This window comes from Larus michahellis, chromosome 7 (assembly GCF_964199755.1).
Source record: "Larus michahellis chromosome 7, bLarMic1.1, whole genome shotgun sequence".
NCBI lineage: Eukaryota > Metazoa > Chordata > Aves > Charadriiformes > Laridae > Larus > Larus michahellis.
In genome coordinates this window covers 42891530-42916695 of record NC_133902.1, presented here as the reverse complement: position 1 = coordinate 42916695, position 25166 = coordinate 42891530, and the positions used below count along the sequence as shown (strand labels likewise).

The window sequence follows — 25166 nt, the reverse complement described above, 5'->3', positions numbered from 1 at the left end:
GTCTTGCCTTGGGGACCCAGAGGAGGCCCTGTCCCCTTTCTGCAAGGTCCCTGACTTTGGCCTGATGCTGGTGACTGTCAGCGTGGTGGTAAATCTCCCCTCCAGAGCTGAGCGGGAAGTGGCAGGAGGGGTGGGGGACCCAGTGCTCACACAGCAGGTGCTGGTGGGGCTCCCCCCCCAGGCTGAGTGCTTCCTGACTTGCTGCAGAGCTGTGCCCAGGGTCAGGCTGGTTCTCTGGAGAGCTGGGGGTCTCCTACCAAGCCTAGCCCTTTCATGGTAGCTGTTGAGTCACAGCCAGCCTTTCCCCAGCCCCAAGCCTTCTCCTGCTGCTCCCCCAGCACACCCTCACACGTTCTTATTCTTCATCTCTCCTCATCCTCTCCTCTGGCATTGCCCAGGGCTTTTCTTCCCTACTGTGTCTCCCTAGCACCATTTAGGGGGTGTGGGGGGGTGGTGGTGCTGGTCTGGGAAGGTTCATCCTTCACCTCGTAGGTAGAATACAGAGCAGGACCCAGTGGAGAGCGGCCAAGTTCAGAAGACCCCCCCAGACCCTTCCTGTGCCCCTTGTCCTCTATGCTCCCCCCACCCCGCGCTGGGCCCTGCCGCCTCCCCATGTCCCTAAAACAGATGACTGAGGGGCTGGGACAGCATCGCAGAGTCGCAGCCCCACCGCCCCGGCGGGGAGCACGGGGCGAGCCCCACCATGGCTGAAGGTCACGCCGGGGCGGCCGCCGCCCGGCAGAGCCGCGCCGGGCTCCCCCCCACACCGCCGCCGCCGCCGCCCACCGGCGATGGGGCGGGCCGCACCGGGGACTCGTGCGGCGGCGATTGGCTGTCGGCGGGGAGGCGGGGAGCGGCGGGGCCGCGGCTGGCTGCAGCGGCGGGCGCGGAGCCCAGAGCGGGCGCGGCGGAGCATCCTCGGGCACCGCGGCCCCGGTGCGGGCCGCCCTCCCCCGCAGCCCCCGGCCTCCTATGGGCGGTGCCGGCGTCCCGGCCCCCGCACGCCCGTCCCGCTCGGCGTTAGCATGGGCACGGTGCTCTCCCTCTCCCCCGCCGCCTCCTCGGGCAAGGGCGGCGGCGGCGGGGGGCTGCTGGGCGACAAGGCGCCGGGAAGGGTGCCGGGCAAGGGCGAGAGCCGGCTGAAGCGCCCCAGCGTGCTCATCTCGGCGCTCACCTGGAAGCGGCTGGTGGCCGCCTCGGCCAAGAAGAAAAAGAGCACCAAGAAGGTGACGCCGAAGCCCGGTGGCGGGGCCCCGGGGGGGGCCCCGGGCCAGCCTGACCCGCTGGTGGTGCAGCGCAACCGCGAGAACTTGCGCAAGTCGGTGGTGGGGCCGGCCGACGGTGCCAAGCAGGGCCCGCTGGCCGTGCCGGTGCCCACCGTGCCCTCGGCGCCGCAGGAGCTGCACCCGGGCTCCGGCGGGGGCAAACCGCCACCGCCGCCGGCCGGCAGCCGGCCCCCGGGCTCCCCGCGCCGGGTGGTGGTGCAGGCGTCCACCGGCGAGCTGCTGCGCTGCTTGGGGGACTTCGTGTGCCGTCGCTGCTACCGGCTGAAGGAGCTGAGCCCCGGCGAGCTCATCTCCTGGTTCCGCAGCGTGGACCGCTCGCTGCTCCTGCAGGGCTGGCAGGACCAGGGCTTCATCACCCCGGCCAACCTGGTGTTCGTCTACCTGCTGTGCCGGGAAGCGCTGCGGGGAGAAGACATCGGGAGCCAGGCCGAGCTGCAGGCCGCCTTCCTCACCTGCCTCTATCTCGCCTACTCCTACATGGGCAACGAGATCTCCTACCCGCTCAAGCCCTTCCTGGTGGAGGGCGACAAGGGGCGCTTCTGGGAGCGCTGCCTGGGCATCATCCAGCGCCTCAGCGCCAAGATGCTGCGAATCAACGCGGACCCGCACTACTTCACGCAACTCTTCCAGGACCTCAAGAGCGAGGGCGAGGGCGGAGACGGGTCCAAGCACTGGACGATCAGCCTGGATCGCTAAGGGAGGTACCGGGCCCCCCGGCGCCGGGGGCGGAAGGGGCCGCGCACCGAAGGGCGGGGAAGGCGAAGGACTGCCGGATCCCCCCTCCCCGCCCCGCTCCCCCCGCATCCTCCTCGCCTTCCCCCGTCCACGGAGACGCTGCCTTGGACCCTCAATGCTCCGGATCCGGCGGCTCCCCCCCACCCCCCCCCCCCCTTCCGACCCCAGCGGGGGGCTGCGGTCCGGGACACCGAGACGGCGGAGAAGACCGGAGGGGGGAGGGAGGGGGGGTGTGTGTCCCCTCCCGCCTGCGCGATGGGGAGGCGGGGGGAAAGGCTGCCGAGGAACGGATGCTCCTGGATGCGTTTTCTCTAGAAAAAAAAAAAAGGGGGGGGGGAATGGAGCTGGGGGTCGGGGGCAGGACGGTGCGGGGGGGTCTGCTGGGGTCTGCTGGGTGCTGCGGTGCATGTGAAGGAACCCGCCCCCCCCGCAAGCCGCGGGCAGAGCCGGGCGCCGGAGCTGTCCGTGGTGCTGGAGCCGCCGCGGCTGAGGAGACAAAGGCGGGGGGGGGGGGCGGGCAAGGCCGGGGGGGCCGCGGGCTTTCGTGTTGAGGGCGCTGCCTCCTCCCCCCCGCCCCTCCCCGCGTGGGAGACATGCCCCCGCTCCCCCCCTCCCCAGGCATGGGCGACGCTACCCCTCACCCCCCGGGAGCCGCCCGCATGCCCCTTTGTTCGAGCCGCTGGGGGGGGGGGCACCCCTTCTCCCCGTGGGTAACATTCCCCCTCCCCCGCGGTGCGCCCCCCGAAACGGGGTGCTGGTGGGGTGAGCGTCGTTCCCCCCACACCTTGGCTTTCTGCGGGGAAAGGGGTCTGTGCCAGAGGAGGCCCAGGGAGCCCGGGGGGAAGGGGCCTGCTATGGCGGGGCCGGGGGGGGTCCCCTCTCCTCTTGCTTTGCTTCACTGGAGAATAAAGAGGCGGCCTGGACGGGCCTGGTGGTGGCTCCCTGGACTTGCTGGGCTGTGGGGTGCAAGGGGATTGGGGGGGACACGCCAAGATACCAGTCGTGCCCCCTTCTCCTCCCCAAGAGGGACTGGGGGGGGGATGGTTCTCAGAGGGGGTTTTATTCCCCGGTATGAGTTGGGGGTCAGAATTTCACCCCAGTTTGTTGCGCCCGAGGTGAGTCCTGGTCCACCTGAGTGTCCCTTGGCTCCCTGTGAGCTCTCCTGGTCTCCTCCATTCCAGATGGAAATGCCTGATGCCTGTCTGCCGCATTGAATTTAACTAGGATTCCACAGTCCATGTCACCTCCTCTTTTTTTTTTTCTTTTTTTTTTCTCCCCTTCCCCTAAAGCTACCCCCTCTTACCTCCTTCCCCCCTGTCTCTGCTCTACAGGGCTGGGCTCCCTTCCCCGGCAGCAGCAGGCTGTGGGAGCTGTGTTGCTAGCCCAGTTACCAGCCTTGTGCTTCTGCAGACCCCCAAGGGAGAGGGGTGGAGAAGGGGAAGGCTTTGCCTTTCTCATGGCTGGTTGCTATGCTTCAGGCTACTGAATTTGACGGGGCTTCTGTAGCAGGATCCACAGCACACGTTCTCCCATCGGGGTCTGCATCCAGTGCTTCCCCAGCCGCCCTGAGCCAGGCACTTGGGCTCCCCTCATCTGGGAAGAGCTGTGCTGGCTCTGCAGGTCATGGAGGGTAAGCTGGATTCTCTCTACCTTTGTGTGCATCAGCAGAGCTGCTAATTAGGCCCAATCTGGCTCATTCAGGCAAAGCTGTGCCGCCAGGAAGACAGCACAGATGTCCCTGTGACGGGGGGTGACCTGGCAGGGTGCTGTGCAAGGCTTTTCTGTGGCTGCGTAAACCCACCGAGACCTGTGTTGCTCCCTTCCTCCCTGTCCCGAATGGGTGCTCTTCTCCCTGCCTTTAGGTTGACATTCATGTGACCTTGTGGTGAGCTGCCTGGGCCAAAATGTACTCATGACCCACCCCAAATTTGGCCATATCCATGTCTCGTGCTGGGGAAGGTAGCAGCTCTGACTCAAACAGGGGTGGAATTGGACCCTTAGAGACACTCTCAGGATCCTTCCAGCCTCAAGCCCCAGCTTTTTAAAATGCTTCCAGCTGCAGCGAGGCCATGTCCTTCCCCTCCTCCCTTGTGTTTCATTGATTAAGAGTGCTAGGCCTCATTGGGGGATTTAGGAAGAGCTAATTGCAGACTGGTAATTGAAGACAGCTTGGAGTCTCTGGAAATGTCAAGGAATGAGAGACGAGCTTAGATGCTCCCGTGCATTTAAATATGCATCGTCGGCTCAGCCAGAGCCTTACTGAGGGGAGACATGTCTGGTTTTCCCTCCCCCAGAGGACCTTGTACAGCTGCTGGGGGGAGCGGAGCAGGGGGAGCATTAGCCTTACCTTGCCTGGGAGCCTCCTGCTTCCCCCAACGCAAAGGCGGGGGGGATGACACAAGCATGGGGGCATGGGGGGGGGGGCGGTTACTGAGGGTGGGAATCCTCAGACAGGTTTAGCAGCTTGGCATTTTCCCCTCTCAAAAGCTGTCTGCTTTAACTTGCCAGACCCCAGTGCTGCTGCATGATACCATGGGGGTCTGGGCTCAGGAGCCAGCTATGGGGCAGCAGGAAGGGAATGGATAGAGCTTGTCCCCAAGCTTGTGATCCCTGCAGCCCCCCGATGCCTCCCAAGGAGCAGTGAGGGGCTGAGACCCTCTTGGGAGAGGCTGAGAAGCCCCCCCTCACTGCCAGCCGCAGAGCCCAGCAGTGTCTGGGGTTGCAGGGATGGGAGATTTACATGGGATTTGGGGCTCAGAGGCAGAGCAGAAGGGCTAAGTCAGGGATCCATCACCACTGGGCCTTGGTGAAGGATCGCAGCTCTTCCCTAGTTTGAAATTCCTCCAGCAGCAACACGTCTCCTCTCTGTCCCTCACAGCGGATGCTCCGTCTGCTCCACCCCACCTTGCAGCAGGGGAGGTGGGCACAAGCTGTATGGTGCAGCCGAAAGTGTTTTCAGCCCCTCCTGCCCCAGGGAGGTCTCTTCTTAGGCCGTGGCATCCTTCTTTTGCTCCTCAAGGGTGCGTGGGGCTGCTGGAGGCTCCCTGGGTGGTAGTGGGTCCCCGGAGTGTATAGTCGCCCATGAAAGCGGGGCTTCTGCCCAGAGCTCGTGCAGCAACTGCTCTCTGGGACTCCCCTTGCCCCGCTGCTCTGTCTGTAGAGCAAAATCCATGCACTGGATGTGCCGGCCTTGGCACTGGGACATGGAGGAGTGATGGGCGGCTGGAGCAGCCAGCCTGGCAAGCCATGCCTCCTCCTGCCGGACAAACAGCGGGGAAGCTCTTAAGAGTTGGCAGCATCCCCCAGAGTGACTCGGAGCTGCTTCGTGGGGAGGAAACAGCTCCGGATGATGCAGACCCAGCGCCCACGTAGCTGGTGAAGGACCTGTCTCAGCCCAGCTTTCTGCGCAAGCCCTTCTCTGTTTGTCTGCGGGGATGATGGATAACATGTTCTTCAAGGCAGATGGAAGTGGGAGGTCTCTCTTCTGCCTCTCTGGGAGCTACTCGGACGCTGGCTCCATTGCAGCTTCGGGCTGGTGCTGCTCTGCTGAATTGGGGATGGCTTGTGGGTGCGGGTTTCTGGTCCCCTCCCTGCTCCATGGCACTTTGGTCACAACTGGCGTGTTTAGGGGGAATAAGGGGACAAAGTGACCTAGGGAGGTGGCAGCAAATGGCAAAGAGAGCATGAGAGGTCTTAAACTAAATTGGCTGATGAGGTATGTGTACCCAGGGAGGGGCAGGACAGCCACCACTGGGTCTCAGCTGAGGGGGGACGCATCCAGGCTGGGGTGGGAACCTGCAACAGGCTTTGAGCTCTGCCTGTGCCCAGGGTGGCCCAGTGGCAGGCATGAGACCAAGGGAGGTGGGACAGCAGCCAGTTTTGTCCCTGCTGTAGCCAAAACATGGCCTGTGGTGTTGCCTGGCTGGTGGTATGGGACTGAGGAGCACAGACTGGGGACAGCTCTGTGCCAAGAAGCTGGGGCAGGTGGAGAAGGGGAACTAGATGCCCTGGAGCCCTGCTGTGATGGTTCATCCTTCTGCCATGGAGACTGGCAGAGAGGAGGGCCAGATGGGGGCATTACCTCCAGTCCACAGAGAGCTGAGCATGGAGGTTACCTTGTGCTGTGTCCCCTGCCTGTCTCATGGTCCTGTGTCACCCCTGAGGACTGTGCTTCTTGGGGGACAGCCAGGCAGCACCAAGCTGTGCTGTGGGGCAGTCGTGGGGGGCCTGCCCCAGGGACTGAGTGCCCTCTGGGCTGGACTAGGTGCTGCTCCCTCATCAAAAGTCCTGTATTAGAGTGTAATCTGGCATTAGCGCATTAATCCAGTACTCCCTGCCGCCCAGCCCCTGCCCTCAGCAGAGTCCAGCCCAAGGTCTCAGTGTCCAGCTGGGCAGGAGCAGCACGAGGACACCAGAGCATCCCTGTGTCTGGGGGGGCAGCGAGCAGGGAAGTAACCCAAAGTGCACAAAGCTCCCCCAAGGAGCATCCAGGACCTGGGGGAAGAGAAGTCCAGGCCAGGGGGGTTTACGGTGACAGTACAGCCCCATCCCCGAGAACGTTGGCAAGGGAGAAAGCAGCATCTCTTGGAAGCATTGTTCCTTGGAAGGGTTTCATGTGGGGTTTCAGAGCCCGACTGCCTGCACCTGTGGGCTCTGCCTGAGCCATGCTAAGTCACGAAGCGCTTTGCAGGGAGCCAGGCCAAGGGAAGGTGGCGTCTGGAGAGAGGATGTGAGTCAGCAGCTTGGGGGTGGGGGGACCGAGCCGAGGAGCGAGCGCAGCCAGGATGCGAAGAGGAGGAAATAGGTGGGAATTGGGAGAGCTGGAGGGGGAGCAGGGGTGGGCAGGGAGGCAGGTCTCATCCCCCAGGGCAGATGTGACCTGGCTGTGCTGTGAAGGCTCTTCCCAGTGTGAGAAATGAAGCAAGTGGTGACGCGGCTCTGCTAAAATAGGAGAGGGGCTACTCCGTTCCCCCTCTGATCCCTTCCTGTGGGGCTGGGAGGCTTTGGGGGAGTTGGAGGGGTCCCCCCACAATCCTGGCAAGAGGCTGAGGTCAGGGCTCAATCCTGCCCTCTTGCTGGCTAAACAGAGCCAGACATAAGGATTTTAATGTGTTTTTTTTTAAGTAGGAAAAAAACCTTCTGCCTTTAATCACAGGCAGCAGAAGAAGCTGCCAGGCCGTGTGCTTTGCTCCCGCGTTCTCAGCACAGGCTGAGGCCCTTTGGGACCGTGTTCCCCCATCTCACCCTGGGCAGGGCACCTGAGGACTCCCCGCCAGGTAGGTCTGGAGCCTGGGGGTGCGCTGGTGCCAGCCACCTTGGACAGGCTCTGCACCCACCTGGTGCATCCTGCTGACAAGGAGGTGGTCCCCCATCAGCCCCCCAGGCTGGGCACCCCCGATCATGGTGAGGGACGAGACGATGCTCTGCTGGGAGCTGTGCCGGTCTCGGCCTCGCTTGTCCATTGGCAGGATTTTGCTGCAGTCTGCTCTGAGCCGGTGGTTTCGGTGACTGAAGAAAGCAGCGCTGCCGGGAGGCTGGGTCAAGTGGGGCTCTGGGGAGGGGGGCGGCTGGGTTGGGTGGGAGGTGATGCTCTGTACCCCACCTCTGGTAAAGCGCAAAATGGGGTGGTGGTGGGGGCTGCTCCCAGTGGGGCCTGGGGATGGGAGCATCTCGAGTTGCCATGGTGACACCAGCTGCATCTTCAGGCAGGCAAGAGCATCTCTGGTGCAGCCCTGCATGGGTGTCCTCCACCTTCCCTCCTGGCCCCCTGGCAGGGCTGGTCCCTGGCTTTTGGGGTGCCACTCTGGGGACAGAGCTGGGCAACCGTGACAGGTGAGTTCAGGGCGAAGCAAGCCCTCAGCTGCAGCCTGTTACACTGCGGGTGTGCCGTGGTCCTCCCTCTCCCAAAAAGGTAACTCCCCACTTTCCCCAGCACGACAGGCCTCCGATCCAGCAGAAGCCACAGGCTGCACGGCCAGGAATGAGGAGGAAACTGGACTCACCTGGGCTTCCCTGGTGCAGGCACTGGCAGAGGGACAGGAAGGACAGGAGCGGCATGGCGGGGGGGGGGGGGTTAGTTACTAGTGACCCACATCCCTTAATCCATGTCCTGCCCTGCGTCACGCAGTTACCTAAGCCCTGAAGCAGACTCCCCTGGCAGGGGAAAGGGCCCCTGCCCTGGCTCTGAGGGAGCCAGCTGTGGCCAGCCCCCCCCCCCCAGTTTTGCCCTTGCAGGGCTAAGTTTGAAGTGGGGGAGGGGGGGGTTGTCTCCAGCCTGTGTGCTGGCTGCTTGGGGGTGACTACTGCTTTCCCCCGCCAGTTCACCTACTGTGTCCTTGGGGACCAGGCTTTGCAAGGCTCAGGGACACTGGAGGAAGGGACACCCTCCCCTCCCAGGAGGGATCCCCCCAGTCTCCACAGCTCCTTTCCCATACATGGGCTCCCCGCTGGCAGCATCAGCCCTGCCCACCCCGCAGCCTGAGCCCTCCCCAGAGGAGACACTGACATCAGATCCCCCTCCCTTAATCTGATTAGGGTAGCAAGGACACGTCTGAGCAGATGCCACCAAGGCCATGAGAGTGACCAGACCCTAGAGGAACGCAGAGGGGGCAGCATGGAGCCTCCAGATCTGGGGGCTGCTCTGATCTCAGGGGTGCAGGGAGAGGGGCTGGGGACTGGCCACCCCCTCCACGGACTGGATAATTGCACGGCACCCCCTACACAGCCGGTCTGATCCCTGCCATAAGCCTGTCTCCCAGCCCTGGCAACCTGGACCCCGATGGGGGTGGGATGGGGAACACAGCCCCAACGGGGTGGGGGCAGGCAGAGGGAAGCCTCTGAGTCCACACCAGCAACTGTAGGCACCAGTGGGTCCGTGGACGTGTTCCTGAAGCCGGACAAGCAGTGCTTCACTCTTCACCCCTGCATCAATGTCACAAGTAAGCCTGGCCCCATGGCTCGGGATCTCCCCGCTGCTGGCACAGCTCAGCCCAGCAGAGACACCTGCTGCAGGATCAGACCATGCTGCACACAGTGCATTGCTCTGAGCTGGTTGTACAGGGCTCTGTGGGTCACGAGAGATGTGGCTCCTGTCATCCCACATTCCCCTTGATGATGGCAGGGTGGCAGACATCACGCCAGGCCAACTGCATCTTCTCTTTGCCTCTGGCTGCCACATCCCCTTGCCAGCCTGTGGACAGGGTATGTGGTTTCCCTGGAGGGGTGTTTCAAGAAGCCCAGAGGTTTCCAGCTCTGGCCTGTCTCCTGGTGGCTGCAAGAACCAGAGGTGATGCCTGGAGGAAAGGTGATGCAGCAGGGTAGCTGCATCCTCCCCATCCCAGCCCTGCGGGTGCTCTGGCTTGGATAGGAGGGGGTTTGCTGGGTGGTTTCCCCTCTCACCAGCCCCCTGCAGACACGAGAGGACACAGTTCACAGCACCTCTCTGTTTTATTGAAGACCAATCCCGCCCCCCAGCCAGTGCAGAACCAAGCACACCCAGCTCTTCTGCATCCGCTGGGCCAATGTCCTCCTTCGGAGGATGGGGGTACCTCCCTGGACCTGGGGGGAGAGACCCAGGGCTGCCCCTCAGTGCTTGGGGCTCCCAGCCCTGCTGTCGTCCTTCCTCCTGCTCCACTTCCCACCAAGCCTTGTCTTGGGGGCAGTCCCCACCCATGGAGGGTGTCCCACCAAACCCTGCGTGCGAGGTGCAAAAGCCACAGTAAAACTGGAGCATTAAACTTGAAAGTGACCAGCAGGACGTGGGCTCCTGTGCAGGGTGTTGGGGACTGTCCCACTCTGTGGTGTGGTCCTCGGGCAGTGGGAAGAGGGCGGAGTTGCAGGGGCCAGGCTCTGCTCCCTCCAAGCTCTGGCCTTGCCCTGAGGGCTGGCAGTGCCCTCTACACCTGCCCCTCGTATCTCCAACCCCAGAGCCCTCCCTGGGCAGGACTTAACCCATGCAGGGCCCCTGCTCTCCAGAGCAAGGCTTCTCCTGGGGTCTGGAGGAGGCCACCATCAACAGGAGGTGAAGGAGGGATGGAGGAAAGGAATGGTTTGGAGACCAAAGGAAGGCTTTGGGGGACCGAAGAGCAGCAAGGAGGGTCCCCTTTCCCTGCCCCTGCCCAGTGGGACCCTCAGCCCGGGACACAGCTGCCCTGGGGTCCTAGCTCCTGACTCCTCTCTGCAGGGAGAGGGAAGGGCAGGCACAGGCTGGGGGCAGAGCTAAGGATGTTCATGGGGTGGGCAGCATGTTGCAAAGGAAAGGGGGGGACGGTCCCTGCCAGGAGGAGAGCCCATGGTTTTTACTTCCATTCACACCCTGCTTTAGTTTTCATGTCCATTCCCAGGATCATGGATCCCTCCTCACCCTAAATTTAGATGGCTTCTCTCCTCCAGCCACCCGCATCAGGGAACCAACCCAGCTACCCTGCAAGCACCCCTTGCCCCCCCACAACACCTTCCAAATCTAAAAGGGGGCAACTGAGAGCAGAGCACGATCCCACCCTCCCATCCCTCCCTGCTGAGTTCCCCAGCTCCACAGCCCCATGCTGCCAGGGACGGGGAGGTCTGCCTGGCGCGGCCGAGCTTCTAATGGTAATGGTTGTTCATGTTGTTGAGGTGGGAGGCGGCCATGGCACTGAATGGGGCAGAGGGCTGGAGCCCGTGCCCAGGGTAGAGGGATGGGCTGGAGCCAGGCCAGTAGGAGAAGCCGGCTGGTGTCACCCCTGAGGTCATGAGGTTGAGTTTGGAGATGCCCGAGAAGGGCAGCGGAGCCAGGTTGCCCTGAAATTTGTAGAGGGTGTGATCGGGGGTGGCCGGCTGGCACACCTGCGCCAGCCCGTGGAAGTCGAACTTGTAGGCGTAGCGCTTGCCATGGACCTTGGTCATGATGTTCTTGTCGTAGTAGTAGCGCAGCGCCCGGCTCAGCTTGTCGTAATTCATGTTGGGTTTGCTCTTCCGCTCGCCCCAGCGCCGCGCCACCTCGTCGGGGTCGATCAGCTTGAACTCCCCGTTCGTGCCTTCCCAGGCAATGCAGTTCAGGTTGGCCCGGTCCGAGAGCAGCTCCAGCAGGAACTGCCACAGCTGGATCTGCCCGCTGCCTGCAAGGCCGGGCCCCAGAGAGGTTAAAGCTCCCTCTCATGACACAAGAAGTGGGGCAGGATGTGCCCCAATCTCCTTGACCACCCCCCTTCCCCCGCTATGTTGCCCCCACCCCATCAGACCCAGGTTTCAGATGCATCTCATTGCATTTTCCCTGCTCTAGAGACACAGAAGATGGTAATGAGGTCATGTCTCCTTTGCAGCATCCCTACCCCATCCTGTCCCCCAAGGAAGAGGAGAAGAGGACACCTCTGCACCTCTGGACAGGGGTAGGAGTGGTCAGAGATCAATGCTGGCTGCAGTAGGTCTGGATCGAGGATCTCCACAGCCCTCCTGCCCTCCTTCATACCCCACTGAAGCTGAATACCTGCTCATTTGCTTTGGTGTGAGGATCTGGCCTGGTTCTTTCATCTGCAGCCCGAAGAAGGAGGTATCTTGGCAAGTGCCCAGATCCATCCCAGCACCAATATTCCCCACTGCCAGCTCTGCTTGAAGCTGGGCTGGTGTCACAGCACAGCCCTTGCCCATCTCTAGGGGCACTGTGCCCTGGAGGGGTGTCTCCACGGTGAGATGAAGTTGGGGTGCAACACTGCTCTGACCTGCACCCCTGGCAGGCGCAGGCAGGTATAGGGAAAGGAGAGACCAGGACAGGGCAGAACCTGCCTGAATCAGGCACCAGTGTTTCTTGTTTCTGGAGGAAAACAATCCTCTCTGAGCCACAGCCATTGCACCCGCAGCTTGCACCGAGGAGCACCCTTGGCAGGTGCCCAAGATGTCCCAGTGCCAGGCTGTGCACACAGAGGAGCCTGGCACACACCTGGACATGCTCATGGTGAGGCACAAGGACAGGCTCCACTGCGTCCAGCCAGAGGTCACGAGAGGAGACAACCACTGGACCTTAGGGTGATGAGCAATCAGTCCCACCTCTGGGACCCAGCCACTGTGCAGAGCAGCCCTGCACTTACCCAGCCCCCCACCCCACCCCCCCACTCCCTCCCAAGCAGCATCCCCTGCACCTCCCTTCTCCTGACCCCAGCCCTTCGGCACAGGCTCTTCCCACGGCAGAGGAAGTGTCTTTGCATTTCATCCTCCTCTCTGTGCTCTTCTGCCACTATTTTGTCTAATGGTGCTTGGATCCCATATAGAGGCTTAGCACCCACGAGCCCTGCAGCAGGAAGTCCCAGAGCTCCACTACGTTTCCCACAAAGAACCACCTTTTCCTGCTTTTTTTGCACCCCCCGTTTCATCTGATGCCCCCCAATTCTTGCTCTGGAAGAAGCAGGGAACAGCTGCTCCCCATCCATCCCCATTCCACCAAACCCCAGTCAGAGATCCCAACCCAGGCAGAAGAGCACAGATCTTTCCGAAGTATTGTATTTCCCAAACCCCCATCCTGGGACCAAGGAGGGGATCTCTCCTACGTAGGGTACATCCACAGCCCTTGCCTCTTCTCCATCCCTCAGCCCCCATGCTGGGCTCCTGCCCCATGGGGTGCCCCACTCCATGTAAGGAGGGCAGGGAGGTGTTGGGGGTGCAGCGGGGTGGGGTGGCGAGGCTCAGTCCTGCCTGCCGCAGGGTGCTGTGCTGCAGCGAGCGGCAGCTCCCCGAGGAAACCTCCAGGGATGCAAAAAGGTCCTTCTCACCGCAGCGCAGTGCGCAGACTATGGCTCAGGGAGAATCCGCAGTGCAGAGGCGAAAGGTCTCCCCCCAGTCCCAGCTTTGCCCCTGCTCCCACCCCTAAACCAGGGCTCCCCTTGTCCCGCTCAGAGCACGCCCTGGCCCCTGTCTCCTTGCCACACAGGCAAGCTACATGGCCCAAACACCACAGCACTGGCCCTGCAGCTGCCCAATGACCTGTGCTGCTGCACTCCCCATCAGGTTCCAGGCTCTTGACCCATCTTCGGGACCCTGGATGGTTTTCCCTGGATGCATGGCTCCGGCTCCCCGGGGATCCATGATATCCCAGCCGACCCACACTCTGCACGAGCGCCAGCCCTTCATCTGCAGCTCCCTCCCGGTGGTATCTCACCTCATTCCTCTGTTCCCAGGAACGGGTCCCCCGAGCCTGGCTTAGCCCCCCCAGCTCCCGGGCTGGCTGGCAGCTCCCTCCCCGTCGGATGTCCCCGGAGCGCCGGGGGAACGTCGCACCCGCCTGGCCCTATTGCGGGGCTCGGGGGGGACCGGGAGCGCTGGGCACCCCGCTCTCCTCCGACGGCGGCGCCCGGCCGTCGGGGCTCGGCCGCTTTCCCGGTGGGTTTTGGCGGCGGGGTGCTCCCACCCCGAGCCGCCCGCAGCAGCGGGGAGCGGGGCCCGGCGGTCGCCGTGTCCCGGGTGGGCAGTGCCTGGCACACGGGCGGGAAGGGGTCCCCGATGGCTGCGGGGGGGACAGGGGGGGATGCCTGTGCCCCGGGAGAGTCCCCGCTCCGGGCGGGCAGGGGGGGAGTGGGGCCGGTCCCGGGGAAGGAGCAGCGGTGCTCTTACCTTTCTGCACGCCCGGACTGAGGGACCCCCACGCCTGGCTCTTGCCGTCTTTGAACAAAGTTTCCCCGACTGGATCTGGGGGGGAAAAAGGGGCGCGGGTGGGAGTGGAGGCGGGGAGGCGGGGGGCTGGAGCCAGGCGGGACCGCGACCCCCCGGCGCCCACCCGCGGGCAGCCTCCCCGCAGCCCCCGGCCGCTCCCCCTCGCCTGCCCCGCCGCCGCGGCGGCGAAGCCAGGAAACGCGTCCAGGAAAAAGGAAATCCGATTTCCGACGGAGCCGGGGAAGCTTTTAAATAGGAATAGAAAATCCCGCGGGCTGGGGTAGGGAGGAGAGAGGGAGAGAGGGAGAGAGGTGCGGGGCAGGGGAGAGGGAGAGGAGGCAGGTGGGGTGGAAGGATGGGTGGCAGGAGCGGTGGGTGGAAAGAAGGACAAGTAGTGGTGTTTGGGGAGCGGACAGCTGGAGAAAGGAGAGACGGATGGATGGATGGATGGATGGATGGATGGATGGATGGATGGATGGATCAATGGATGGATCGATGGGTGGGTGGGTGGAAAGAAGGAAGGAGAGATGGGTGGGTGGATGGAAGGACAGAAGGATGGATGGATGGATGGATGGATAAGAAGGAGGGAAGGATGAGCGAGAGGTGGATGGATGTAAGGAAGGGCAGATAATGGGTAAGGCAATAGAAGAATGGGCTGATGGAAGGGACAGAGGGTAGATGGAGGGGATGGCTGGTAGCCGGGACAGAAAGAGGGACAGAGGGACAGGTGGGTGGGGTGGAAGGATGGATGCAAGCACAAGGGATGCGTGGGTTGGTGGAAGGATGGGTTGGAAGGACAGAAAAGTGGATGGAGGGATGGAAGGACAGGGGGGCAGTGGGTGGATGAAGGATGGAAGGGAGGACGGGTGTGCGGGCGTGGAAGGAAGGAGGAAGGGATGGCTGGGGAGCTGGAAGGCAGGAAGGGAGGATGGACGGAGGAAGCGGGGAAGGCAGGGTGGGTGCTGGAGGGAGACGGGGCAGAGAAGGGCCCCGGGCAGCGGCGGGGCAGGGCGGGCGGGGGCCGGTGCTGTGCGGAGCAGCGGCCGGGGGGGTCCGCCCGTACCTGGCAGGTACATGTTGAGCAGCAGTGGCACCGCTCCGGCGCCGTGTCTCATGGCAGCTGTGGGGGCGGCCCGCGGGCTGCATGTTTTAATATTCCTGCCCCTATTATTATTATTATTATTCCACTTTATCAGGGAGCAGCTGATGGCGAATAAATGGCAGCGGGACGGGCAGGGGACGGGCAGGGGACGGGGGAGGCGGGGGCGGCGGGGGGGGAGTTTCCAGGCAACTCGCAGGGGCTCGGGGCCCCGGCTCCAGCAATTTCCTCCGCTGTAATTAAAGCGGGCAATGTCCCCCCCTCCCCGCCTCAGCTCTCCCCCCGCTATCGGGCCGCATCAGACTTTAATCACGGCCGCGGGTTTCTATGGAGAGCAGCTCGGGCCGCTTCCTGCCTCTTCCGCCTCCTTAACTCTTCGCAAACACGGCGCTGCCATCCCACATCCCAGCTGGGAGCGGGGCTCGGACACTGCCTGGAGACCGCCCGGGCCCAGCCTTCCACCCCCACCACCAGCATCCCGCTCCCCGACCCGCACGGCCGGCGGCACTGTGGTCCCCATGCATCGCCTGGGCCTTCTGCATCTCACCGCACAGCATTGGCATCGTCCCACCTGCCTCCATCCCCCTGAGCCACCCACACTGCTGGCTGTGGGGGTCCCTGCCAGCCCCTTCCCCAGCTGCAGGGTCCTCAGCATAGTTCTCGGGTCTCCGTGGAGCTCTGGGTGGGTCAGTTGTGTCCCCACCACATCCCTCCAGCTCCGGGACCCCGATGCTGAGGTCCCTTTGCAGTGCCCAGAGCTCCGGGGTGGGTAAGTGCAGCACCAGCGATTGGTGGCACCAGGACGTACCACAGCTCTGCCACCTCCCTGGCTTCTCAGTGCTTTGCTGGACAGTCCCTGCCTTGGGGAGGGTTAAGCCTGTGACCATCCTGGGATCCCCAGCCCTGTCCCCATCTTTATTAGAAGTTGGGTGACCCCGCCAACACCCACCCAAACCTGCATGGCCCCATCTCCACCAGCTTGTCCTGGGCAGCCTTGGGTGTTGTGAAGAAGGGAGCGCGATTTGAGGAGAAACTTGTAACAGGGAAAGGGTCTGGGGTGATCTTGGCTCCCAAAAGACACATCTGGCCAGGTTTTTCCTCATCAGCCATGGCTCCAGCACCTACATGCAGCTGCAGGGTGCAGGTGGAGGGTCTGCTCTTGGCAAGGGGACAGAGCCATTGAAGATGTCTCTGTCCGGGCGGCCAAGAGTGCACCCTCCGCTGGCACCCCACAGCTGCAGGCAGCCAGGCAGCATGCCAGCAGCGGGCACCAGCTCTGCTCCACGCGTCCAATGCCGTACAGCCAAGCCGTCCACCGTCCCACGACCTCTCCTGCGGTGTTGCATTGATGCCTAGTAAAAGGATGAGCTCTCACGCCGGACTTCTTAGATGAATTTCTTGAAAGTGGTCATCACAAGTCATGAATCCAATGGAAACCAGTATACGGTCGCACCAGACCCATGGATATTGTTTATACTGCAGCCGAAATGTGCCCTACATAAGAAGTTGCAGCCCATGGGGAGCAACGCTCAGCCAGGTGCCTTGGGATCTCACAGCCCAAAGGGGCTGGTGGCTCCTCCTGGGTGGGGTGTTCAAAGGGTTTAGGAAAGAGGGGGTCCTATGGGTGCTGAGCTGGGCTCCGAGTGCTCCACCCCGCTGCCCATCTCCATCGGGAACAGAGGGCTGATGCTGGTGGGGGGAAGACACGAGCAGAGCCCACCAATCCTGTTTGGATGTAACAGCCCTTCAAAAGCTTCTCTTCCCCAACTTGTGCCCTGAGCTCCCCTGTATCCCATCACGGGGTGTCCCAACTCGATACAGCCCAACAGCCCTGGCTGCTCCCCCATCCCTCTCCTCCCCAGCCCCTCAAGTGCAGCCCTCCCAGCAGCGGCTCCGCAGCCTCCCAGACTTGCTTTCGCTGCCTGAGTCACTGAAACAAACCGCAGGCAACAGAAAACAAGCCCCGGAGACAGTGGGGTGAGGTGGGGAGGGGGCCAGACCCGCCGAGCTCCTCTCCCCCAGCAGTCCAGGTGACCGGGATTCTCCTCCAGCAAACCTGCACAGGAGGATGGGGGCTGTGGGCTGAGGGACAATGCATCAGCCCAGAGTTGGGGGGGGCAGTTTGAGATCAGCTTGAGAAGCAGAGTTAGGGCTGCGGGAGCTGGAGATGGTGGGAGGGGGGGCTGCGGGGGGCACTGGGGATGGGGACTGCTGGGTCCTTGGGAAAGCCAATGGGTGTGGGGGGTGTTGCAGTGGGGTGTGAGGGGACTGGGGGCTTTGGGTGACCCTGGGGGCTGAGGGGTGCAGAGGGGCGGGGAGTGTGGGGTCCAAGGGGCTGGGGAGCCCTATGCCCGTGGGGAGCTCTGGGGACGTGAGCGATGTGATCCCAGGTTCATGGGGGAGCCGGGACATGGGGGAGCTGGGGCAGACCCACAGCATGGGGGGGTATGGTACACGAGGAATCCAGGGAATGGGAGACCAGGTCCATGGGGGAGCCAGGGAATGGGGTTTTGGGTCCATGGAGGATCTGGGAGATGAGGGTTCAGCTCCATGGGGCTCCAGGGGACAGAGACTGGACACATGAAGCACCCAGCTGGCAGCAGCATAAGGTCCCCCCGGCTGCAAGCAGGCAGTTTGCCTTCCACCCACCAACCCAGCGCTATCCTCCCACCTCCCCCAAAATGCAGCAATAAGGACCCCACATCTAGCTGTGACCCCCATATCTCCCCCCCACATCGCAGCCCTGGGCGCAGGTGGCCGGGACAACTTCACCTGTGCGTGCCGGCGGGGTGGCGTGGAGCAGAGCCGAGGCTGACGTGGCCTTGCGCTGGCTGCAGCCCGGCCGGGTGTGCAGGAATGTGTTTGTGCAGGGGGAGAGGCCGGCTTCCGTGGGGCCGTGGCGGGGTGGGGCCAGCGGGGACATGGAGGGGACAAGGGGAGGGCTGGGGTGCAGCGGGATGGGGTGGCACAAGGGGCTGGGGGGGTTTGGAGGGGTGCGAGGAGGGAGAGAGTGGGGATGTGCACGGGCACGCTTGTGTGCACGCTTGTGTGCAAGCCCATGTGTGCAGTGCACGCTCGCGCGCACGCCAGGGCTGGGGTCTCTGCGCAGCTCTGGGTGCAGGACATGCACACACTGACCCCCCCCAGCCCAGTCCTTCCCAGTGTCCCAGCACCCTTCTGTGCTGTGGGGCACCCGCAGCCCCACAGCCATGTGTGCTTGTAGCAGGGTGGGCAGGCGGGCACCCCGGCATCCAAGCCACCCAGCACTGTTCCACCATCCTGCGGCTCTACAGGGGATGTCCTGGGTGCGGGGAGCACCTCGGCGGACCGACCGGAGGCCTGTGCCCCAGGAGGGCTCGAGGTGCCAGAGCAGGATGGAGAAGGAGGTCGGGAAAGGGTGCTGGAGGAGGAGGAGGAGGAGGAGGAGGAGGAAGTTAGGTGGGGCTCCTGGTGTGCCCGGGTGGAGCCGGAGCCGGATGCTGGCACGGATGTGCTGGCGTGGCCAGGCTTTGGCCGGGGGGGGAGGACGGGGCACGGACCCTAAGGGTGCTGGGAGCAGCAAGCCGAGCCCCCTGCCAGCTGTGGGACACTGCCCTGAGGACCTGCTGCCCCTACCCCCAGCACCCCCACACACCCCCTGTACACTCCTTCTATAAGCCAGTGCCCCCAAGCCTGCCCCGACTGTGGCCATCCCATTTGTGGCAGCCTGTGGTCCCCCCTCCCCGACGCTCTGCCTCCTCCCCAGGCCCACAGTGGGCAGGGACCCCCCTCTCTCTTCCAAACTGGGGTGCGGAGAGAGGGGATCTCGTGTTCACAGGCTCTGTGGCAATCAGCTTTCCTAGCATGCAGACTGGGAGGAGGACCCAGGGCACAACCCCCTCTGGATGCCCCCTCCCGTCTCTAGCCCCTTCTCTGCCCAGTAAGGCCAGTAAGTTCCCAGTAAGTTTCCATCACCCCAGGTGGAACGTCATGGGGGTGGGAACTGTCCTGCATCCCCTCTACTCGCCATGCATGGACCCAAGGTGGGGTGCAGAGAGCTCAGCCCAGCGTGGAGATGGCCGTGGGTCCAAACCCGACTAGGGAAGGGGAAACTCCTTCCAGCTGCCGAGAGATGGCACCCTACCTCCCACCCCACAGTGGGTCCCCTGGGCCTGGCAGCCCCCCCGAGTAGCAGAGCAGAGGCAGGAGTCCCCCTTTTTTTTGACAAATGCCTTTATTTGCTACCAGACAGAGGTCTATTGCACAGCAGCTTGGAGGCTGTGGGGCGCACGGCCCCTGCTCAGTGCTGGACGCGGCGGATGGATTGGATCTGGTTGGTGTGGGCCTGGCTGCTGTATTCGTTGTACTTCTTGAACTCGCCGTTCTGTCTGTCCCGCTCCAGCACGTACTGGTAGCCCCTGTATCCTGGGTACTGGTATGCCACCCACCTGCAGGCAGACCCCTGGCTCAGAGCCCCAAGCCAAATCCCCCCCTCCCACCCCCTCCCATCCCCTCCCACCCCCTCCCATCCCATCCCATCCCATCCCATCCCATCCCATCCCATCCCATTGCTTGGCCTGGGAGGTGGGGGGAAAGAAAACACCCCATGGCTTGGATTTTCAAGGGAAGGGGAACAGGCAGGCACCTCTCCTTCCTGGGGTCCCCCTTCCCCATCCCTGGGGCTATGCCGGAGGGAAGTGCTCGCTGAACCCTTGCTCTTGGCCCCCAACGCCCCCCTCCCTGCTGGTGGGACTCACGCTCCGGAGTTCACTTTGATGGATGCCACCTCCTTGTTGCCCCAGCCCATGGCCTGCAGCGAGGGGTAGTCGTCACTCAGCTCAAACTTGTGGCCCTGGAAGTTCTCCGCCTCGTAGAGGATGACTTTGCTGTCGTTGTGGTTCTGTGGAGGGAGAGGGATGGGGGTCAGCAGGGACGGAGAGCTAGGGCAGGGATAGGGGATGTCACATCGTGGGGACACATGCCAAGGCACAGTGGGAGGCCTGGGGCCGTGCCACGCTTTGGAGCAAGGCTTGGGGGTGTCCTTCAGCCTGGAACCCCCTCACCGGTACACCCCAGGGCTGCCCAGAGGATGCTGCTCTCATGTCCCTGTGGTCCCCATGCACAGCTGCAGGGAGGGTGACAACGGCCCCATCCTCTGCACCTACTCGGGCTCCTGCCCTCAGCATCCTTGCGCTCCCCGAGGCTGCAGGAGGGTCGCAGGGCCATGCAGCCTGCTGAGAGCGGTCCCCCGGGCTCTGCGGGGCTTTGCTGGGTGCTGGGCACCGAGGGGTTAATTGCTGGGACACTGAGCGATGCGGCACTGTCCCCCGTGCCCAGCCCCCACACGCATCTATCTGCACCGAGGAGCAGTCCTGCCAGTAAGGAGTGATCTTATCGCATCCCCTTTATTAAAGCCCAAGCATATCTGCCTGGTGATTATTAAAAGTTGGGGGGGGACCCCCCGCTCGGAGGCGCAGACGTGCCGCTATTGCGAGCACCAGCGTCTCTGCAGATGGAGCGATAGAGGCTGCATCTGCCTGGGAACCGCTCGCTCGGGTACTCCAGGCGGGAGGGGGACGCACGCCGCACCCCAAGCATCCCTGCGGTCCTGCCGGCTCCGCTCAGCTCACCCCATCCCCGGGTATCCAGGCTGGAGGGGTACAAGGCCTGGGGACGCCAGCCTGGGAGGTGGGTCTGCAACGCACAAAGCAGAAGGAGCTGGGGCAGTGTTTCAGGATAAATTTTAAGCCTGAGAGGCATCCCAGGATCCTTGCAGGGAGGTGGGAGCCGGTGGGTGCAGCTACCCCTTTACCCCACGGCACCTCCGTGCACTCCTCACCCCTCCATCCCCCATCCCACCTAACAGGCTCTCCTGTCTGTCCCTCATCCTCCCTCCATCCCAGCTCTCCCTCCGTGCTGGGCTGCTGGGGGCAGGCTCTGCCTGCAGTGGGGTCCCCAAAACTCACCGCACACTTGACGGGGCGGAAGGAGAGGAGGTGCTCGGTCCGGTAGCCGCTGTTCCCGCTCCAGGCCTCCCACCGGGGGTAGTCACCCTTCTCCAGGATAAACTGCTGCCCCTGGTACTCAGGGTACTCGAAGCCCACCCAGCTGGAGGGGAGAGGAGGAAAACCCTCAGGGATGTGCAGCACGGCCCCGGGGCTCAGCCCGGGACCAGCTTCTGCCCCGCGCAGGGGATGGAGATGTCCTGGCAGGGTATGGGTCTGTCATGGAGGCTGGGGTCCTTGCTAGCAGCAAATGTCCCATTTGAGAGCGGGACCCCTCTGCCCAGGGCCATACCGTTGCCTCCGACCCGCACCTCGACTCGGCAGGGTCTCCCTGCTTTGCAGATGGGGAAACTGAGGCACCATACAAAGAGCGTAGGGAGGGACGTCGCACGATGAGGCTGCGTCGGAGCTGAGGAAGGACCCGGGTGTCCTGGCTCCCTGGCAGCTCCTGACAGTCCCCTGGGAGCAGTGGGTTCGCGGGGCCGGCGGGGCACTTACGGGCCGGACTCCACCTTAATGGAGCGGATCTTGCGGAAGCCACGCTCCATGATGCTGGGGCACTCCATGAGGAACTCGCAGCGCTTGCCCTGGAAGCTCTCCTCCTCCCACACCGTGATCTTGTACTGCCCCAGGGTGTCCATGGCTTCACTGCTGGTCATGCAGGTCGCTCAGCTGCTGGTAGACCCCCACGTATCACACCAGGAAGGTGCCCACCATCAGCCCCCACCCTCCCCACTGCCTGCCACCAGCCTGGGGCACCAGTGGTCCTGCCCTCACACATCCCATGCCACCGGCCTCTCACCCTCCCCGGCTGGCACTGGGGATGCTTCCCATTCCCCTTCCCTCGGTGCTGTGGGATGTCCATCTGTTGACCCCCAAGTTGCAGGGGGCATTTGCGATTCCCCATCTCTCCATGCAATATCCTGGGGGCTGCCTCAGTTTCTCTGCTCCCAAAGCTCCCTGCGATGACTTCTGGGGTCGGCCAGGTGCAGTAGCACCATACCCGGAGTGGGGGGCCAGCAGAGACCCCCACTCAGACATGGGTGTGGGGTGTAGCCCTGGGGCAGAGCAGCCCAGCTCTTGCAAAGATGGGTGCCAGCATCCCCCTGCCCACACAGGGTACCCGGGCTGTGCCACGCAGCACCCTGTGGCCTGCCCTTCCCCAGAGTGTGCGTTGGGTGGGAGAGCTTGGTGTGGGGGGGGCTGAAGGGAGCGTGGCAGAGCCTGTGCAGTGGCGGGGCTTGGGGGCTCACAGCCTGGTACTTACTTGGTCGGCAGGGCACAGAGGCGAAGGTGGCGGTGCCGACGCCGGCTTCTCCCCTCGCCCTTTATAGGCGGGTGCCGAAGTGCCGATGGTGCAGGCGGGCAGGGAGCTGTGTCAGCAGGCAGGGGATGGGGGGGGTGGCGGGGGTGGGCACCCACCCCAGACTCCGGCTGTCCATTCCAGTTAGGCAGTGTGGCGAGAGCGGCCCCCCCGCACCCCGCGGGGCTGACAATGAAAGTGCTGGGCTGTGTTTGCGCAGGGGCTCAGGGCACAATGGGCAAAGGGCCTGACGCACTGCTTTCCTTTCTGCCCCCGGACAATGTCCCCGCTTGGCCCAGGGATTAGGGAGCCAGCCTTTCCCAGGGCACCCGCAGCCTTTGCCAGGGGTTGAGGCTGGTGGGAAGGAGGTGCCAGGGCAAAGCGGGGATTTGCCAGCTGGGAGCCGCTGATGTCCTGGGACTGGGATGCAGGGCTCATCTGGGGCTGCATTTGCCCCCTCCGCCTGTGGGGCTGCCACCACGGGTCCCTCCTCCGGCCAGGCTCTGCCTTGCATGTCCCGAGCTGGCAGGGCAGGGACTCAGGCTCCACAGGCAGAGATCCATGTGGGGTGGGAGAAGGTATGGGGAGAGCGAGAGGGGTGGAGGACATGTTGGCACAGCCACAGCTTGGTCAGTCCAAGCTCTGGGAGATGTGCAACACCCTGTGGAGGTCCCTGTTGGCTGCAGACCAGGCACTGATGGACCCCAGCGTGTTACATGCTCCTCGCTTGCAATGCCCTGGGCATGTCCCCTGGCCTGGCAAAGGGCCCCCCGTGCTCCCCGCACACCTCCCACCCCGGGAGGGGACACCGTGCACAGCGGGAGGGGACCAGCTCTGGGGCACAGCTCTGTCCTTCACCTGGGCAGCAGGACCAGCCCTGCCTGGGACTGCACTGTGCCATGCAGACATCCCCAATGTCCCCGACCAGCACCTGAGCTGGATGAGCCCAACGCAGGCTGGAAAGGGAGAAGGGTGCCCAGCTCAGCCATGAAATCCCAGGTCTCTTGGCCAGCAGCATTTTTTGCAGCAACCCTGCGCAACCTGTGGTGAGGCCAGGCGCTCCCCATCCTCAGGAGCCACGCTGGCCTCCGGGCAAGGGCTGGCCCAGAGCACCCCAAACTTTCCCAGGAAGATCCCAGCCTTCCTGGGTGTCCTGAGCACACAAGGTCAGCATCCCAAGGGAGGCCGGCAGTGCCAGTGATGGAGGGTGCAGTGTGGGCAGCTGCAGGGGGGTGTTAGGACGCCCGGCATTTCTGCCCCACTCTCAGCAAGAATTGGGGACTGAGGGGTGACAGCAGGGATGGGTTGGGGGTAGGACTCGTGGGTGCTTTTCGTGACCCCCCCCGCACCGCTCGAGAAGGCGCCGGGGAGCATTTCTCTCCCAGCCCTTGGGCTCGTTGCGGGGCTGCGCCAATGCCTGCAGATCCCAGCAGAGGGTGCAGCCTGGCAGCGGTTGGAGCTGGCTCCAGCTAAGGGACATTGGTGGCCCTGGCCGGGGACAGGCGCTGGGGAGGGGACCCCCCATTTGCGACGCCCTGGGAGCTCCTAGCAAGGGAGGAGGGCCCGTGGGAGCTGCCTGGGGGAGCAGAGGATGGGGGGAGGGATGGGGATGTTCCCCAGGGAGGGAAGGGGATGCATGGGGTTAAGCAGACCCCGGGATGCAGCATTCAAGACCCAACCCCACCTCGATGGGGTTGTAGAGGGCACATCCAGCTCCCCACACATCCCCCTTCTGTCCGCCCCCCTGTCCTGTCACCCTTCTGCCCACCTGTCCACCTGTATGACCCCATCTGTCCCCTTCGCTACCAGTTGTGTGCTGTGGCATTGCCATGGACTCTTTTTTTGGATGCACAAATGACGCCTGAGTCCCGGGAGTGTGACTCCTCTGTGTGGGGCATGGTATGGTGACACTGTCCTGCTTGCTGGCCAGGGAGGTTCTTGTTCAGGGTGGCCTGGGGACATCTCTCAAAATGCCGGGGGACAGGTTTGGGCAGCCCCAACACCTTGGGGAAGGTGGGGGAAGATGCAGAGCCAGTGTCCCCCCCCCCCACCGCTGCTGCCCCTCACCTGGGCTGTGTGAGCAGAGGCATGGGGCACTGGTTAGATTGGGGCGCTATGAGGTGTGAGGGCAGTCTGGGGTTATGGGATGCAGGGGGACACACTGTGGGGTGTATCACAGAGCCCCAGGGCGTGTGGGGCACTGCAGGATATGTGGGATGCTGCGGGCTGTTATGGGGTGTGCGTATGGGGGGTGTGGGGTGCTGCATAGTGTGCCACAGGATCTATGGGGCACTGGTGCTGTGCCGCGAGGGACACGCAGGTGGCTCAGTCATCCCCCTACAACCTTTTGGATAAAAGCATTGCGGGGGAGGTGTAGGGGAGAAACCCACCCCCAGACACGGCCTGTGCCCCTTCCTCGCTTCTCAGCATGTCCCACACGCTGGGATGTGCTTCGCCTCCAGCACGGCACGTTCGGGACAGCCACATGGGAGCCACAGCCGCATTTGGGGACGGTGGATCAGGGGGGTCACCCACATGGGGCTGTGCCGAGGGCCCTTCCCCATTGCACCCCAGGGCGCTGACGCAGCCTGTCCTCCCTGTAGCATCTCCCAGCACCTCCAGGCAGTCCCTGTCACCAGCCAGCATCCCCGTGGCTGGGTCACCTGCCAGCCCCCAGCTGGGGACACGGGCAGGGGGAGGCTGGTGCGGGGGCAGGCAGCCACTCTGCTCAAGGGCAGCTGCTAATATTGGCTCTGGGAGCTGGTTAACGCTCGCCCAGGGCCTCCTGCATAGTCTAATTTAATAAGGGCCCTGCATCGCTCCCAGCTCAGCCTGTTCCCTGTGCTAGCAAAACAGATCGGGTTTCTCAGTGCCACTGGGCACAGCGCGGGCGGCCGGCAGCCCCCGAGGCACGACGGGAGAACAGGGTCGCCCAAGTGCTCCGTGCCAAGCCCAGACCTTGCCATCCATGGTCTCTGGCTGTGGGGTTGTACCCCTGTGCAGGCAGTGGTACCGGGACGGTGCACGGCTCAGGGAGCTGAGCGAGCTGAAAGGCAGCACTGAGGGAGGCGAGGCAGGCGTTGCCCGGGGCATCCTGATGCTGATGCCACATCTGGGTCACATCTGGGGCTCATGGCAGCATG

The 25166-nt window shown here is 63.6% G+C and overlaps 3 protein-coding genes across 3 annotated transcripts; 1 reads left to right on the top strand and 2 right to left on the bottom strand.

Annotated features, from left to right (window-relative positions):
- The first annotated feature begins 847 nt into the window (after positions 1-847).
- On the top strand, positions 848-3914 carry CDK5R2 (cyclin dependent kinase 5 regulatory subunit 2). The gene has a single exon (XM_074595845.1). The coding sequence runs from the start codon at positions 1026-1028 to the stop codon at positions 1980-1982; it is 957 nt and encodes a 318-aa protein (XP_074451946.1). The 5' UTR covers positions 848-1025; the 3' UTR covers positions 1983-3914.
- Positions 3915-9450: 5536 nt separating this feature from the next.
- On the bottom strand, positions 9451-15846 carry FEV (FEV transcription factor, ETS family member). Its single transcript, XM_074593520.1, has 3 exons — positions 15692-15846; positions 13599-13912; positions 9451-11116 (listed from the first exon to the last, which is right to left on the bottom strand). The coding sequence occupies exons 1-3, from the start codon at positions 15844-15846 to the stop codon at positions 10605-10607; spliced, it is 981 nt and encodes a 326-aa protein (XP_074449621.1). The 3' UTR covers positions 9451-10604.
- A 3169-nt stretch (positions 15847-19015) lies between these two features.
- Positions 19016-21379, bottom strand: CRYBA2 (crystallin beta A2). The gene is made up of 4 exons (XM_074594982.1): positions 21219-21379; positions 20682-20823; positions 19473-19615; positions 19016-19163 (listed from the first exon to the last, which is right to left on the bottom strand). The coding sequence occupies exons 1-4, from the start codon at positions 21377-21379 to the stop codon at positions 19016-19018; spliced, it is 594 nt and encodes a 197-aa protein (XP_074451083.1).
- Positions 21380-25166: the final 3787 nt, after the last annotated feature.